We start from the raw sequence: 18,202 nt of genomic DNA, 5'->3' as shown, positions 1-18,202 counted from the left end.
CCTCTGTCTCCGTCACTGCTTCTAGATGTATCTCTCTTAGGCTCCCTCTTCTCACTCCCTGACTCTTACTGTCTTTCTTTCTCTCTCTGTTTCTGTTTCTGTTTGTTTCTCTGCTCCTGTCTCCGTCGCTTCGCATCTGTCTTTATACTGAATATTTCTCTCCACTGCACTCTTTTTTGTCAATCTTAATCTATCTCTCATACTATCTTTCTATCTCAGAAGTACTAGTAAGTCAGTCTGTGTGTGGTTCCCTCTGCTCCTCCAGTTCCTCCCCAGTTTGTGGTGCAGCCCACAGACCAGGATGGGATCTATGGGAAAACTGTGACCCTCAACTGCTCTGCTGAGGGTTATCCACGCCCCACCCTCATATGGAAACACTCCAAAGGTAAACATATACGTAAATCAAGCATCAGAAGACTGTCGGTAGCATTAATTCAATGGTTATACAAACGTATTAAAGGACATTGTTTAGGGATGTAACAGCAGCTGTTTTGGATAGAGTAACTGTAGTTGTAATTGAACACATATGGTTTCATCCACAGCCCATGTATGATGTGGTTCAACAACTGCAGGTGTACACATACACTCTCACAAGTCACAGATGTGAAGCCACTGTGGGTTGTTTGGTGGGGGAGCTACCAGTGAGGTGGGAGAAAGCAGGTGAATAAAGTGGCACAGCACTTGACCAGGATAGCTGAAGAGGGTACCCAGGTGTTTGCTGCTCCGTCCATAACACGGGTGAAATCTTCCCCCAATGGAGTGACGACAACTAATCCAACCAATGGTGTGGCGTGTGGGGGCAGTGTGAGGGGCATCAAAGGTGTGGGTCAGGGCCAGACTCAGCAGCCAGGCTTTGATGGGATTTGTTTTTGACTTGGGCTCCCTGGGACCGAGAGGAGATTGGGTTTGATGTGAGAGAGACGCTCCTGAATATCTTAGACTGTCTGATTAATAACGCCTGACAGAACCTTGATCCTTCACTACAGCGATGGCGAGAGAAGACTTGGCCGGCGCCTTTATCTGAGATGTACCTCTAATTTATAAGTGCAAGTGTCTGTGTTGCTGTATATTATGGCACTGGAGATGCTTTTTATTCTCCCAGTCAGGTGTTAGCAGAGCAGAGCAGAGCAGAGCAACAGAGAGACAGAAAAGTGAATAAGGAAAGGTCAGCTGGTATTATCATAACTGCTAGCTCTCTCTGGATATGCAAAATCCATGATCCAAGAGCACTTTCTCTGTCTCTCTGTCTCTCTGTCTCTCTCTCTCTCTGTCTCTATGTCTCACTCTCTCTCTCTGTCTCTCTCTGTCACCCTTGGTTTCTCTCTCTGTGTGTCTCTCTCTTTATTTCTCTCTCTTTCACTTTCTGTCTCTCTCTCTCTCTCTTCTCGTTTACAAGGCAGCAGAGTGGGAATAGTACTGCCACTTGACCCCTCACTAACCAGAAGCACTTGACTGCATTTTTAATTAAGGACCAAAACCCACAGCTCACTAAATGTCCTTATCTTTACACGCTAACTTTAGCGCATGCTGATATCTGGCCCAGTTCAGACATATGTTTAATACTCTATGAGCGAGCCTGGATGTGTTGCTATTACTGTAACATAGGTAGACCACTTACAGCTCTGAGTGGGTTTCCATTCCCAGGCAGCTCATTGACCTGAACATTTTCAGCATTAGACATTTCCTACACTACACTAAGTCATTTTGACCTTTTTGAACGAGACTGTCCAACATTACCTCCAACGGAAACATGGATGATTATAGAAAATATACTTGTTCCCTGATATGTGAAAAGTATAATGCTGTATGCTGGTATGCTGAAGTATACCTCACCACCAGAGATATTTGAATACTATTTGACCTACAAAAGCGTGTACATACTAATACTAATCTTTGTGTTTCACCAAGACAAAATCAATGCTTTGGGGATTAGGTTGTATTTACCCCAAAATATATGTACAATAGATTTTTCCGTCTTTGATGTGTAGATTTGTAAATGTACATGCCTACAAGTTCAGTGTTGTTCACGTGAGAAATACCAATCATAGCTTACAGGCATCAAATCCTGAGAGTCAGTGGATAAATAAATCCTCACATGTAAAAACAAAGGAAAAGAAAAGTACTTTGCTGTGTAAAGGAAACTGCACAGCATTTCATTGGCTGATTCCTTGTTTCAAGGCCTCATTGCAGTCTTGTTGTTTTCTCCCTTTACAATCTGCTCTGGTGTTGAACATGGGCACCATCTCTTTCATGATTACCCACTTTTAGTGGCTACATTCTCCACAGCAGCTGCTGAGGTTTAGGGGCAGCGTTAAGATGCATGTTTACTGTCCTTAAATCCCTAAAGCTTTGTCACTGAAGCGTTACACGCTGTACAAGTTGAATAAGGATGTGCATCTGTCAATAGTCTGCACCCAAAACATGAGCTTTAAAAACAAAAACAGTAGTAGCTTTGGGTTTAAATTAGTTAGGGGAAATTGTAGAACACCACCCCCATGTGCTCTTAAGCTTACTTTGCTTATGCCATAAATACAATGGTTCCGATTAAGGATTAGAGGATATTGTAGACTTTTACATTCAAAATGTTTATGATGGTGATTTTTGAAAGGTGCTAAATGCATTTGAAATGTGTATCATCCATGACTCATGTCCCTCTTGTCTCCACCCCAGGTAACGGGGTTCCCCAGTTCCAGCCCATCGCCCTGAACTCTGGCTCCCGTATCCAGCTGCTGGTCAACGGCTCTCTGCTAATCAAACACGTGCTAGAGGAGGACAGCGGCTACTACCTGTGTAAGGTCAGCAACGATGTGGGAGCTGACGTTAGCAAGTCCATGTACCTCACCGTCAAAAGTAAGACTCCAAAACTACTGTAACGTTTCTTTTTGACTTCCTTGTTAGACAAACTCTGTTTGGTTTTGTTGGGTGAAGTATCAAATGACAAGTATGTATTTTTTTAATTTTATTTAACCTTTAATTAACTGTATCATGTCTATGAGTTTGGGTCTGAGGAAAGAAGGGTAAGTGTAAAATGTTGACCCCACAGTATAGTCACTGGTACTTTGGCCATGGGTGGGTGGGGGGGGGGGTGACCATGTGTTTTTTGTTGAGCAGCTAAGGACTTTATGTCCCCTCCATTACACGTTCAACTCTTCATTCAAGCAGAGTCTGCCATGTGGAAAAGAGAGGGAGAGAGCACAACACCACTACACCACTGTGATCTCATTCTTTCACCCTCTCTGTCTGTCTGTCTGTCTGTCTGTCTGTCTGTCTGTCTGTCTGTCTGTCTGTCTGTCTGTCTGTCTGTCTGTCTGTCTGTCTGTCTGTCTGTCTGTCTGTCTGTCTGTCTGTCTGTCTGTCTGTCTGTCTGTCTGTCTGTCTGTCTGTCTGTCTGTCTGTGTCTGTCTGTCTGTCTGTCTGTCTGTCTGTCTGTCTGTCTGTCTGTCTGTCTGTCTGTCTGTCTGTCTGTCTGTCTGTCTGTCTGTCTGTCTGTCTCTCTCTCTTTCAGTCTGTGTGTCTGTGTCTGTGTATGATAATGATACTGTTGCCCTACTTGTACTACATTGCCTGCATCACATTTTATTATCTACTGTATGCCATATCTCATGCCATCTCTCATGCCATCTCTCAATCTGTATTTCCCTGAAGTCACAGACATGTCTTGTACCACCCCATATGTTATCTACTGGTATCAGCCCTGTCCCTGGCTGCGTATTGATTTGTATTACAGTGTTCTCCTATAGCCTTGTAGACATCATGTGTGAATGACAAGAGGGAGAGGACCTGCCTTGCCAGGTCTATTTTAATCAGTACCAGCAGCAGCCAAATGTAACTAACTGTAGCATCACTAATCACTTTCTGGTTACAAAACCAACCTGAGACAGAACCAAGAGGAACTGGGATACAGTTCAGTGACATGAGGTCACTCATTAGACACTGTCATTCCAAAGGTTTAGAACAATGGACCTTAGGGTTGCTCAGATGGCCTATAGGCTACTGTAGTAACTGCACATTGAATCATCACACCGTTTAAACAGACACAGTCTGAGTGATGAGTCATGACACACTGAAAGAAGGACATGGTTTTGTATTGGAGTCCAGACAGTTTGTGGTGTCTCTCTCTCTGCTGTGTTGACTGGTGTGGCTGCAGCATGTGGAGTATGTTAATGACCTGGTCACCAGTCTCCTGGCACTGCCGGTCTGGCTTCGCTGCGTGGGGGAAGTATTCTCATTTGATGGTGCTCAGATGTGAGGAGAGCTTATTTCCTGTTGCTGTTCTTATCAAGCTGTTGCAGGAGCCCCCCCCTGCTAAGTCGCTCTCTCTCTGTCAGAGCCAAATGCAGCTCCCTCCTGGCATTGACTGCTACATAATAATGCAAACACACACACACACACACACAAGCACACATAGACAGACACACACTTGCAAATAGGGTCAGACACGTGTGCTGCTACAGTACACACAATGCCACATTTACACACACACATGCGCGCACACTATCTCTAACATGCATCCATTCAGATTCACATAATGTAAATAAATACACCCTCTCACACACCCTCTCACACACATCCATCAGTAACCATACATTCACATGTACACATCATAAATTCACACAGACTTTTAGGTTCCATCTCATGCCTTTGTGTTTCATATACTTACTCGGATTGGTGTAAACAAGCATGAACAATCTATTTAGACAGAGTCTCTGATCATGGTGTGGCTAAGACACTGAGAAGATCAAATAAAATCAAATGTTATTTGTCACATGTGCTGAATATAACAGGTGTTCGTTCACCTTACAGTGAAGTGCTTACCTACAAACCTTTAACCAATAATGCCGTCTTAAGAAAATACACCAAAAAAAGTAAGAGATAAGAATAGCAAATTAAAGAGCAACAGTAAATAACAATAGTGGGACTACCGGTACAGAGTCAATGTGCGGGGCACCTTTGTCGAGGTAATTGAGGTAATATGTACATGTAGGTAGAGTTATTAAAGTGACTATGCATAGATGATAACAGAGAGTAGCAACAGTGTTCCAGTGTTCCAGAGGGGTGGGGGAATGCAAATAGTCCGGGTAGCCATTTGATTAGCTGTTCAGGAGTCTTATGGCTTGGGGGTAGAAGCTATTTAGGAACCTCTTGGACCTAGACTTGGCGCACCGGTACTGCTTGCCATGTGGTAGCAGAGAGAACAGTCTATGACTAGGGTGGATGGAGTCGATGACCATTTTTAGGGCCTTCCTCTGACACCAAACCAGGCAGTGATTCAACCCGTCAGGATGCTCTCGATGGTGCAGCTGTAAATCCTTTTGAGGATCTGAGGACCCATGCCAAATCTTTTCAGTCTCCTGAGGGGGAATAGGTTTTGTCGTGCCCTCTTCACGACTGTCTTGGTGTGCTTGGACAATATTAGTTTGTTGGTGATGTGGACGACAAGGTACTTGAAGCTCTCAACCTGCTCCACTACAGCCCAGATGATGAGAATGGGGACATGCTCGGTCCTCCTTTTCCTGTAGTCCACAATCATCCCCTTTGTCTTGATCAAGTTGAGGGAGAGGTTGTTGTCATTGCACCACACGGTCAGGTCTCTGACCTCCTCCCTATAGACTGTCTCATCGTTATCGGGGATCAGGCCCTACCACTGTTGTGTCATCAGCAAACTTAATGAGGGTGTTGGAGTCGTGCATGGCCGTGCAGTCATGAGTGAACAGGGAGTACAGGAGGCTGAGCACGCACCCTTGAGGGGCCCCCGTGTTGAAGATCAGTGTGGCGGATGTGTTGTTACCTACCCTTACCACCTGGGGGTGGCCCTGTCAGGAAGTCTAGGATCCAGTTGCAGAGGGAGGTGTTTAGTCCCAGGGTCCTTAGCTTAGTGATGAGCTTTGAGGGCACTATGATGTTGAACGCTGAGCTGTACTCAATGAATAGCATTCTCACATAGGTGTTCCTTTTGTCCAGGTGGGAAAGGGCAGTGTGGAGTGCAATAGAGATCACATCATCTGTGGATCTGTTGGGGTGGTATGCAAATTGGAGTGGGTCTAGGGTTTCTGAGATAATGGTGTTGATGTGAGCCATGACCAGCCTTTCAAAGAATTTCATGGCTACAAACGTAGCCCACTACCATGGGTCGGTAGTCATTTAGGCAGGTTACCTTAGTGTTCTTGGGCACAGGGACTATGGTGGTCTGCTTGAAACATGTTGGTATTACAGACTCAGACAGGGAGAGGTTGAAAATGTCAGTGAAGACACTTGCCAGTTGGTCAGTGCATGCTCGAAGTACACGTCCTAGTAATCCGTCTGGCCCTGCGGCCTTGTGAATGACGAGCGTCAGACCCGGTGTAGTACGATTCGTTCTTAGTCCTGTATTGATGCTTTGCCTGTTTGATGGTTCGTCGGAGGGCATAGCAGTAATTGTTATAAGCTTCCGGGTTAGAGTCTTGCTCCTTGAAAGCGGCAACTCTACCCTTTAGCTCAGTGCGAATGTTGCCTGTTATACATGGCTTCTGGTTGGGGTATGTACGTACAGTCACTGTGGGGACGACGTCCTCGATGCACTTATTCTGAAAGCCAGTGACTTATGTGGTGTACTCCTCAATGCCATCGGAAGAATCCCAGAACATATTGCAGTCTGTGCTAGCATCTGCTTCATCTGACCACTTTTTTATAGACTGAGTCACTGGTGCTTCCTGTTTAAATGTTTTCTTGTAAGCAGGAATCAGGAGGATATAATAATGGTCAGATTTGCCAAATGAGGGCGAGGGATAGCTTTGTATGCGTCTCTATGTGTGGAGTAAAGGTGGCCTAGATTTTTTTTCCCTCTGGTTGCACATTTAACATGCTGATAGAAATGAGGTAAAACGGATTCAAATTTCCCTGCTTTAAAGTCCCCGGCCACTAGGAGCGCCGCCTCTGTTTGCTTATGGCGGTATACAGCTCATTGAGCGCGGTTTTAGTGACAGCATCAGTCTGTGGTGGTATGTAGGCAGCTACGAAAAATACAGATGAAAACTCTCTAGGTAGATAGTGTGGTCTACAGCTTATCATGAGATACTCTACCTTAGGCGTGCAAAACCATGAGACTTCCTTAGATATCGTGTACCAGCTGTTGTTCACATACTGTATATGCATAGGCCCCACCCCGTGTCTTACCAGAGGCTGCTGTTCTGTCCTGCCGTTGGAGTATATAACCCATCAGCCTTATGTTCTTAATGTCGTCGTTCAATCACGACTCGGTAAAACAAAAGATATTACAGTTTTTAATGTGCCGTTGGTAGGATATACGTGCTTTCAGCTCGTCCCATTTATTTTCCAACGATTGAACATTAGCTAGCAGGACGGAAGGCAAGGGCAGATTAGTCACTGTCGCCTCATCCTCGCAAGGCACCTTGATCTTTTCCCACTAAATCTCTGTTTCCTTCTCCAGCGAATCATGGGGATCTGGGCCTGATCGGGTGTCTGTAGTAGTATATCCCTTCCGTCCGACTGATTAAAAAAGAACTATTTGTCAATTTTGAGGTGAGCAATCACAGTTCTGATGTCCAGAAGATCTTTTCGGTCATAAGAGACGGTAGCAACAACATTATGTACAAAACAAGTTATGAACAATGCAAAAAAACTAACACAATAGCATGGTTGGTTAAAAGCCGATAAGACGGCAGCCCTCCCCTCCAGCGCCATTGTTCACAGATGCAACAGACAGTGGCTGTATGCTAGCTAGCATGGCTACGATGCCCTGGCCTACTTCACCCAGTGTACTGTACAGTATGAGCTTGTCATAGTTAATGAGGCTAACATGGAAGTGCTTATGTAGCACTCTGTGTTTCCATCAGTACATTTGCTCACTGAAGGCCATGGTTGCCATGCAGCGGCTAGTGGTGACACTGACTCTCAGCCCTCCTAGAGACAGCAAATTTACACAGCCAATCAGCAATTGGCTGGGCCCAGGCACCATTTCTTTTTTCACATTAGCACACAGGTCATTGGTCAGCATGCCATAAACAGTAGCTAAGCAGTTGATTAATGCCTACTTATCACTGACAGACAGTTGGCTGTACACCGTAGCCATGCCCAACAACAGCAATACACTTCCAGACACAAGAAAGTATCTTCCTCTCCTCTCTACCTTCTTTTCCCTCGAGGTATTTGTCTCCTGTTGTCATCGCAGCGTTCTGTGGCAGTGTGGTGGTGAGTGAGTGTGAGAGAGTAATTGTGCAGGAGAACAGGGCATTAAAGTGGCTCCACCCAACCAGTCATCCTTGTACTGTATGGCCTGTGAGAAGAATGCTGGGCTGGCCTGAGGAGTGTGTGTGTATGTATTGTCAATATGTGTGTTTGTGGGTGTATTGTAGGCTATATGCATTTAATTGTGTGTGTGTGTGTGTTTGGGGTATTGCCCAGTGAGGCATTGCGTGGCGTGGTGGCCTACTTTTCCACGATGCCCGGCGAGGAGAGATGATGAAATGAGGGTTGAAGCGTATTATCCTCACACAGCACCGTCACCCCAGCCTCCGTCCCAGATCAGCCTCCACCATGACACTGAGACCAGCACGCCCCAGGACACACAATATCATTGGGAATGAACAGGGGGAGGAGGGGAGAGCAAGAGATTTGCTTTTAATGTATCAGTCTCAGTCTTTCATAGCCTACTGTAATTGTGTGTTTATGTGTGAGCTGGCTACATTGTACTGTACTGTACTGTAGGTTAGGATGGAGGAGGTAGGTGGAGAGCTGCTCCTGACCACCAGATTCAGTAAGCCTTCAAAAGCTTCATCAGGAAGACGCAGGGAGATTTAGGGCTGTTATAGAAAGGGGCGTTACAGTAACACAAATTGTAAAGGGGACCTACTGTGAGCGTGTCTCTGTGTAGTGAGCTGTATAGATTCACTAGTTTTATAGATTCCTGCTCGTTCTCTTCTATAGCCTACTCTCATTTCCTGTTTATTTTTACTCAAATCTCTCAAGACTATTTTAATTTAATGACGATCGACATCTTGGAGAGGGGACATTCTGATTATCCAAAAATCCCAGAGTTGTGAGGTCTTTGGGGATTTTGTTAGTGGTATCCATCATGCTACTGGGGGGTTGGAAGCTATCATTACATGATGGTACAGCTGTACTCTTGTCACTCATCATAATATCACATTTCATGCCTTATAACCCCTGAACTGTGCACTCAGACTCAAGATGCTTTCTGTAAAAGTGTACTTATTCGCTTGAGTGGATTGAAAAGGAAGACCATTAGTGTTTCAGTATGCACTGCTGCCTGCCTGCCCTCCCTCTCCTAACTATCCTGTGTGTGTGTGTGCACATTTGTGCATGCATGTGTGTGTCACCGGCCGATGAAGCTCTTCAGTGCGTTTCTGCTTCATTTAAACCCATCAGTACTTAAATTAGAGACAGACTAAGTAAGGGCACAGGGGAACAGCTATTTGCATGTGGTGTTCTACCTTATTTTCAGTCCCTCTCTTCTACAGAGAAGGGGTACAGATCAAAAAGATACAATGATTTTTCTCCTGCTGTGCAGATAATACATTTTCCTCAAAATGTGTACACCTTAGCCAACTAAAATCCCACATTAAGATGTTTTCATTTTATTTGATATACCAATGTTTTGGGGATTTCCCTGGATTACCCTAAATTCAACTCTATAATGTTCTGTTCATCATGCACAATTTCAAGACCGGCAGTTTTTGCAATTCAAACCTTTTAATAATGCTACTGGATGATTGTTTTCTTAGTCAGTTGTAGTCCATCTCCATCCAATATGGCAACCTCCCCCTCAGTCTCCCTCTGCCTAGTGACACATAGCCAGCCCTGACTGGGACCTGACAGACAGATAGGAATAGAAACCTCCTCCTCAGTCTCCCTCTGCCCAGTGACACATAGCCAGCCCTGACTGGGACCTGACAGACAGATAGGAATAGAAACCTCCTCCTCAGTCTCCCTCTGCCTAGTGACACATAGCCAGCCCTGACTGGGATCTGACAGACAGATAGGAATAGAAACCTCCTCCTCACTCTCCCTCTGCCTAGTGACACATAGCCAGCCCTGACTGGGACCTGACAGACAGATAGGAATAGAAACCTCCTCCTCAGTCTCCCTCTGCCTAGTGACACATAGCCAGCCCTGACTGGGACCTGACAGACAGATAGGAATAGAAACCTCCTCCTCAGTCTCTCTCTGCCCAGTGACACATAGCCAGCCCTGACTGGGACCTGACAGACAGATAGGAATAGAAACCTCCTCCTCAGTCTCCCTCTGCCCAGTGACACATAGCCAGCCCTGACTGGGACCTGACAGACAGATAGGAATAGATACCTCCTCCTCAGTCTCCCTCTGCCCAGTGACACATAGCCAGCCCTGACTGGGACCTGACAGACAGATAGGAATAGAAACCTCCTCCTCAGTCTCCCTCTGCCTAGTGACACATAGCCAGCCCTGACTGTGACCTGACAGACAGATATGAATAGAAACCTCCTCCTCAGTCTCCCTCTGCCCAGTGACACATAGCCAGCCCTGACTGGGACCTGACAGACAGATAGGAATAGAAACCTCCTCCTCAGTCTCCCTCTGCCTAGTGACACATAGCCAGCCCTGACTGTGACCTGACAGACAGATATGAATAGAAACCTCCTCCTCAGTCTCCCTCTGCCCAGTGACACATAGCCAGCCCTGACTGTGACCTGACAGAAAGATAGGAATAGAAACCACCTCCTCAGTCTCCCTCTACCCAGTGACACATAACCAGCCCTGACTGGGACCTGACAGACAGATAGGAATAGAAACCTCCTCCCTCTCTCTGTCTCAGAAAGCTCCTCAGTCTCCCTCTACCCAGTGACACATAACCAGCCCTGACTGGGACTCTCTCCCTCTCTCTGTCTCGCTCTCTCTCTCTCCCCTTCTCTCTTTCTCTCCCTACTGCACTTTATTACCAGGCTCTGTAACATCGCTGGATATTAAAAAATATACATCAATGAAGCAATTATGGGCCATCAAAAAGAATACTGGTAGCCTGGGGGGCTACTGAGGGCTGTTTGGTGAATGTAGGCAGGAGAGAGGAGTCTAACTGAGATCAGCCTTTTGTTGTCCCCCAACCTTCTTTAACAAGTCTCAGGTTGTTGTGGGGATGGTTTAAGATGGAGAACACCTTGAGCTGCCTGTTTGTTTTCGGTCAACTTTGACACCTGAGGCCTTTACTGTAGCAGTACTGGGAGTGTCACAGCAAACTGAGTATGACACCGTGACAGCACAGAGGAGGCAGTCTCTGTAGCTTTAACAGACAGCCACAGCAGACAGACATTTCCCTGCAATTTGATCATGTGGACCTGTGCTGATCACACAGTGATGGAGCTAGGTTATGTGCCAGAGCTACGTGTGTGATAACAATAGCAGATCATTTGCCTGTGTTGTTTGAAAGGAATGTCAGAACTAGGATTCTTCTTATTTTCTGCATTTTTTCTCCCCTCCTCCGGCTCCCCCTCTTCCCCCCTCCCCTCAAAGGCGGAGCGCTCATCAAGGCATGCCCTCGGTCTCACGGGGGCAGGAGTAGGAGAACATCAGGCAGGTCCCCTGCTGACTCCGCCCGCCACGCCGCTGCCTGCTGCCTCAGATGTAGAAACTACCCCTGTTAACTTAAGGAGCAATAACATTTAGAGAAGGCTGAGGAGGATTTTTGAATGTGCCTCACTTAAAATTCATAGTTGTCACGCTAAATAAATCAGCGTTCTTTGGCGTAGCTTGAGAGTGAATAAGAGATGAGGCTTAAACGTTGGCAGACCTTAGTCTGACACATTCAATCATGTCAGAGACGGGCTGTCAGCTAGCAGAGCCGCATCTCCCTCCTACACACACACCCCTCTGAGTGTGTCACCTGGGATTATGTGTGGTTTGTTTTTTCTGCATGTCTTTCTCTGTTTCTCTGAATTTGTGTGTGTATGTGTGTGTTCTGTGTATGAGTGTTGCCTTCTTGTGTTGGTGTGCGACTGTGTGTGTAGAAGACAGCGGAGAGGTTGAGGCTCTGAGTGTGTGTGTGGAGAGGTAGTGAGACAGCAGTGGGGCCAGAGGAGTAGTCTTGTCTGCTGTGTATGAATAATCAAAGTGGGCTCTCATCATTAAATCATAGCCGTCCTGGTGGGATAGGAGAGAGAGGAGAGAGATCACAGTTACACTGCTGCAGGGGAACATGCTCTCAGACAGTGTTTCTGAGACGTGCCACGAGTCCTCTCTGCTTGTACTACCCACTTAGCTTCTGGAGAAACAGCTCCTTTAACACACACACACACACACACACACACACACACACACACACACACACACACACACACACACACACACACACACACACACACACACACACACACACACACACACACACACACACACACACACACACACACACACACAGAGGAGAATGGCTACAGCACCAGCCCCCAGACTTATCCCATTGTCTTAGCCAGTAGGATGTACTGTATGGATGATCTTGTTAAACACATACAGTAAACATACACATTCATATACAATACATGATTTTATCTGCTTTGAAGTCCATTCCTCTCTGAAACATCAGCAACAATGCACTGTACATACAGCATGTGCTGCCTTTGTAACAGATATCAATACAGCAGGTTGTACCATTAAGGCTTTCAATGTAACTGTGATCTACACAAACCTATGTGAGACAGTACAGGACTGTGTTGTGTATCTGTACAGTAGTAGAAGACACCTGCAGCAGTTTATAGCTGTACTGGGGTATTTCCCCAAATACACACACACACACACACACACACACACACACACACACACACACACACACACACACACACACACACACACACACACACACACACACACACACACACACACACACACACACACACACACACACACACACACACACACACACACACACACACACACACACACACATAGCCGCTGCTAATAAGCGCGGTGCGTCATAGTGTCGTAACGCCAGACGAGCTCTACACACCGTGGGGAGTTCCGACTAGTCACGGCTTTCCTCTGCTCTGTAGCACCCTGTCTCTGTCTCTGTCTGAGACGCTCTGCCTCAGGAACAACACGTAAACAGTTGCTGTCTGTCTGTAGCAAATATGCTGTAGCAGAGACAAGATTGCTTACCTGAAGGCCTGTTTTTGAACCATTAGTGTTCAATGTATTGTGGGAACCAGGGCGATCTAAATAGGAGTTCATGCCTCTCCATAGTTGGGATTCTCATGTTGGGAATGAGTCCCCCCTTAGGCTTTAGGGTGGCAGAGGCCAGTCCGTGAAATTATAGTGAATTGTTAAAGGAGAATGTATGAGCCTCTGTTGAGTTGAATAAAAGTTACAATCTCTGCATCAATCTCTCCCTTTCTTTCCTCTCCCTCTCTCCCTCAGTCCCAGCCATGATCACGTCGTACCCCAACACCACCATGGCCACGGTGGGCCAGCAGAAGGAGATGAGCTGCACGGCCCACGGGGAGAAGCCCATCATGGTGCGCTGGGAGAAGGAGGAACGCATCATCAACCCAGAGACCAGCCGCTACACCGTCGTGGTCAAAGAGGTGGCTGACGAGGTCATCTCCACTCTGAAGGTGCGCTGGGGGCCTGGGGCCTCCACCTCAAAAGGGGGTGATGTATATTGTTGTGTTGGTACTGAGCTCGTATTAGTATAGTACGCTCTCAATAGAGCATGAATAATTATAGTAGCCTTTGTACTTGCAGTGATTGATGCTGGACATTTTGTGTAGCCTATAAAATAACCAGAGGTTATTAACAGTTGAATACTGAACTATGATGGTGCATTATGGTGATGCTTCCTGGTTAAAAACCCCTTTGACCTCTCCTCAGATTTTGCCCAGTGTTCGGGAAGATTCTGGATTCTTCTCCTGCCATGCCATCAACTCCTATGGTGAAGACAGAGGGATCATTCAGTTAACAGTACAAGGTAAACTCCTGGCTTCAACTCCTGCTTCTTAAGCTGTTTCTTCATAGTGGAACCTTTTTGTTGCTACTGTAAGTTGTTCCTGACTACATAAGCCAACATCTCTGGGCCTTAGTTAACTTCAGCCTTTAGTTTGTTTTCTTCTTGTCAGGACAACTAAGTGAACAGGTTAACCTCTCTATCTAATCTGTGCGTGTGTGTGGTTTTAAACCCGTTTAGAACCTCCAGACCCTCCCGAGGTGGAGATCCGAGAGGTCAGAGACCGGACCATTGCCCTCCGCTGGACCATGGGCTTCGACGGAAACAGCCCCATCACAGGATATGACATTGAGTGCAAGAACAAATCAGGTAGTGCTGGCATATAGGCCTATGGAATAATGTGATAAATCCATAGGAAATTGCGTATGACATAGTTATAACTAAATATGTTTCTGCATTAGCTAACTTGTTTGTTGTTGGTTGTCATGTCATACAGAGATGCTAATAGGTTCATTGCGTTTGCCCCTTCCCCCAGCCTCGTGGAATTCAGCCCAGATAACAAAAGACGTGTCCCCCCAGCTGAACCAGGCCACCATTATAGACCTGCACCCCTCCTCCACCTACAACATCCGCATTTTTGCTAAGAACGACATCGGCAAGAGCGATACCAGCAACGAGCTCACTATCACCACTGACGAAGCAGGTCAGCCCACGCAGATCTCTCCTTCACCGGGTCAAAAGATCATGTAGTTATGTTCCAAACCAGGTTGACACATATTCTGTTTGTCTTCAGATTCTAGTCATGGATATGTATTTATTTGTATTGTAATATTCCCTTGAATACAGTAAAGGTCTGTCTGTCGTTCATAACAGAGCAAACGTATTTCTAGTGCTGCATCGCCATCTAGTGAAATATTTCCTAAATATAATTAATGTCTGAAAAGCCTCCGTCAAAGATGGTGGATTATACAGATGATTCAAAAAGGCCTTTTACCATGGAACATTTTTTTCACAGTTCTGGTCTACTTAAGGGGTGTCTCTCCCATATGCACCAATGCGATAGCAGCTGGGTCTAGTCTACTTAATTAATTTGCCACACACCAACCAGAAAAAAATATTGCTTTCCTCTATTGTCTCTGCTATCATCTCTGCCTCATTCAACTGAATCTCTCATAAGAGTATTTTGTGTTAATATTACACATCTGTTCTACAGCCCCCGATGGCCCTCCACAAGAAGTACAACTGGAGGCCACCTCTCCACAAAGCATCAAAGTCACCTGGAAGGTACTGTGTCTTCATGGAGTTAAACAGAGAGATTTTCCTGTTTCTATCTGTGTCATGAGTATATACAGTCTGATCCATCCATCCCTCCTCCTCCTCCTCCTCCTCCTCCTCCTCCTCCTCCTCCTCCTCCTCCTCCTCCTCCTCCTCCTCCTCCTCCTCCTCCTCCTCCTCCTCCTCAGGCCCCCCACAAGCACCTTCAGAATGGGGTGATCCGGGGCTACCAGGTGGGTTACAGAGAGTACAGCTCTGGAGGCAGCTTCCAGTTTAACATCATCAGCATGGACACCACAGGGGACAGCAGCGAGAGCATCACCCTGGACAACCTGAGGAAGTTCACTGAGTATGGGGTGGTGGTGCAGGCGGCTAACCGTGCAGGCACCGGGCCCTCCTCTCAGGAGGTCATCACCAAAACACTGGAGGATGGTTAGTATGGATCAGGAGGTTAAGGGGTGGGGTAGGGTAGAGTTGTGTGTGTGTGTGTGTGCGTGTGCCTGCATTCACAGTGTGAAAATTCACTGCCGTAGGTAGACTACCATCTTCTGGATGATTGCTGAATTACCTCAAACCGAAAGATTTGAAATCAGCAATACAGTTAGAAGCCAGTAGGGGGAGTTAATTCAGCCTAGTTTGACCATTGTCTGTACATTTGTCCTAACGTTGTTTCCCTCCTGTCCCTTAACAGTCCCCTCGCGTCCCCCTGAGAATGTCCTGGCCATGGCCAAGTCTCCAGAAGTCATCTCTCTTTCCTGGTTGACCCTGCCCAAAGAGGCCCTCAATGGAAACCTGCAGGGCTACAGAGTCATCTACTGGGCCAATCTGCCAGATGGAGGTAGGGGCTTATTAACAGACACTCAGAACACACCAGCTAGCAGGCACTTAGCGGACCACTGGTGGTGTGAGCACTATGATCATAATGGTTTTAGCCCGGTCTCTAATTTTCTTACTTGGCAGATTTGCACCCCTAGCTTAGTTTTTATTATTAGTAGTAGTTTAGTTTTGAGTTTTCTCAACAGGCAACACTAGATTATGGGTTTTCTTTTTGAATTTTTGCAATATTTCAGCAACATTGCCATTTTCTCCTTAATTTCATTCTGCCAGTGTTGGTCAAATGAGTTAAATATTAAACTTATAGCTTTACTTATAAATCAACTATCCAATGAGTAGTATATCTCAATAGACATATCCTGTTCTGTATATAATCTAGTCCATTAGTTGTTTAGTAGCTTCATTCTAGTAAGGTGGGTTATATGGAGGAAGGTACCACAGGGCCAGAGTGGGCAACACCCAGAGCTAACACCCTGCTCCTGCTCAGGCCCTGTGGATGGGATCCAGCCTGCAGCCTGCCGGGCCTCCATCAATAATTCACAGGATGCAGTATGTCACTGCTTCAGCTCTGTCTACAAGGACACTAAGTCAAGGACAGAGGAGACGCAGCAGACAGAGCACTACTGCCAGTAGTCAGTCATTGCAATATCACAGATACTACCTCGGTCAAAAATCACAGTATTTTACTGTGTATGGGCATCATCTTGTATGGTAGTTTGCAGTGTGGTCTTACAGGGAGCATGTTATAGGCTTATTGTGTTGTTGTGGTCACTGTACTGTAGTTCTTTGAATTCTATCACACTGGATCATAGACTTGATTTGACATGGTGTGAGAGTGAGTGATAAACTGTTGTGTAACCATTGTGTGACATTGTCAGAGTTGGGAGAGATCAGGAACGTGACCACCTCCTACCCGTCTCTGGACCTGGATGGTCTGGAGAAATACACCAACTACAGCATCCAGGTTCTGGCCTTCACCCGGGCCGGGGACGGGGTGCGCAGCGAGCAGATCTTCACCCGGACCAAGGAAGACAGTGAGATACAAATTCTGGCTTGAGATACACTTGAGATAGATGTGGATCATTGCTTTCACATTGACATCACAGCATGATTCCTGCAAAAGTTCAAGCTATGCATGAATACGTCAAATCAGATTTCAGGAATAAAGCACTGTCTGCAATGGGCTTGAATAGGGCCATGAGCCCATATGTTTCTATTAATACTTGCAGTATATATGTATGTTTAACATAATCTTTACTCTCCTTCCTCCCTCTAGTCCCTGGGCCTCCAGCGGGAGTTAAGGCCGCAGCCTCCACCAGCTCCGTGGTGTTTGTGTCCTGGCTCCCTCCTCTCAAACTCAACGGCATCATTAGGAAGTACATCGTCTTCTGCTCCAACCACCCCACTGTACGGAGCTCTATTATCATTACCACAGCTCTCATTATAACGCCGCCTCCAGTCCTGCCATTCTGGGCTGTATTTGAAAGTCCTGTACGGAGAGAGAATACTCTTGAAGATTACTCCCCTGTTAAATGCACAGATGTGTAACCCCCTTCCCTTTCTCTGTCCCTCTCTCCAGGTGATGAGTGAGTTTGAGGCTTCTCCTGATGTATATTTCTACAGAGTGCCAAACCTGGCCCGCAACAGGAAGTACAGCATCTGGGTGGTTGCCGTGACAGCCGCTGGGCGAGGCAACAGCAGTGAGACCATCACAGTGGAACCTCGGGCCAAAGGTACAGGCTGCCTGTGTAATAGTGTAACTATCAAAACTAATCTGGCTGAAGTATTATTGATTGCACTATGGTGTTGGCATCTATGATATTGCTTGCGTTCTTTTTTATTCATCATTGTTTTTCATAGGAGTAGAATGGTACAGTCACAGTGGTGCATGTATGTAACCCCCATAGCTCCGGCCAGGATCCTGACGTTCAACGGAACAGTGACTACACCCTGGATGAGGGACATCATTCTGCCCTGCAAGGCGGTCGGAGATCCACCCCCCACCATCAAGTGGCTGAAGGGAAAGTAAGTCAAGGCCATAGAGATGTATAGAGATCGCAACGTTGTATCTGTGCCATTATAGCGTCTGTGACAGTCATTGAGGCTATCTACATTTTAAAGTATTCAATTTTGTTCTTATTTTGACGTTTGAAAAAAGTACAAAGCTAATAT

At 46.2% G+C, this 18,202-nt stretch overlaps 1 protein-coding gene across 2 annotated transcripts in view; it reads left to right on the top strand.

Moving 5' to 3' along the window:
• Positions 1–18,202, top strand: part of LOC123992684 (Down syndrome cell adhesion molecule homolog) — a 141,961-nt gene that overhangs the window by 110,341 nt on the left and 13,418 nt on the right. For both annotated transcript variants that reach the window (XM_046294087.1, XM_046294088.1), the window contains 13 exons: positions 266–385; positions 2,671–2,850; positions 13,396–13,592; positions 13,849–13,945; positions 14,162–14,290; positions 14,457–14,624; positions 15,135–15,205; positions 15,385–15,628; positions 15,888–16,034; positions 16,909–17,064; positions 17,307–17,437; positions 17,610–17,763; positions 17,938–18,055. In XM_046294087.1, coding sequence (XP_046150043.1) covers positions 266–385; positions 2,671–2,850; positions 13,396–13,592; positions 13,849–13,945; positions 14,162–14,290; positions 14,457–14,624; positions 15,135–15,205; positions 15,385–15,628; positions 15,888–16,034; positions 16,909–17,064; positions 17,307–17,437; positions 17,610–17,763; positions 17,938–18,055 — 1,912 coding nt within the window. The remainder of the gene's footprint in view (positions 1–265; positions 386–2,670; positions 2,851–13,395; positions 13,593–13,848; positions 13,946–14,161; positions 14,291–14,456; positions 14,625–15,134; positions 15,206–15,384; positions 15,629–15,887; positions 16,035–16,908; positions 17,065–17,306; positions 17,438–17,609; positions 17,764–17,937; positions 18,056–18,202) is intronic.

The sequence above is a fragment of the Oncorhynchus gorbuscha genome, linkage group LG13 (genome assembly GCF_021184085.1).
Source record: "Oncorhynchus gorbuscha isolate QuinsamMale2020 ecotype Even-year linkage group LG13, OgorEven_v1.0, whole genome shotgun sequence".
NCBI classification, from domain to species: Eukaryota; Metazoa; Chordata; class Actinopteri; order Salmoniformes; family Salmonidae; genus Oncorhynchus; species Oncorhynchus gorbuscha.
Note: the sequence above shows the minus strand (reverse complement) of the source record. Positions and strands in the feature narration are given on the sequence as shown.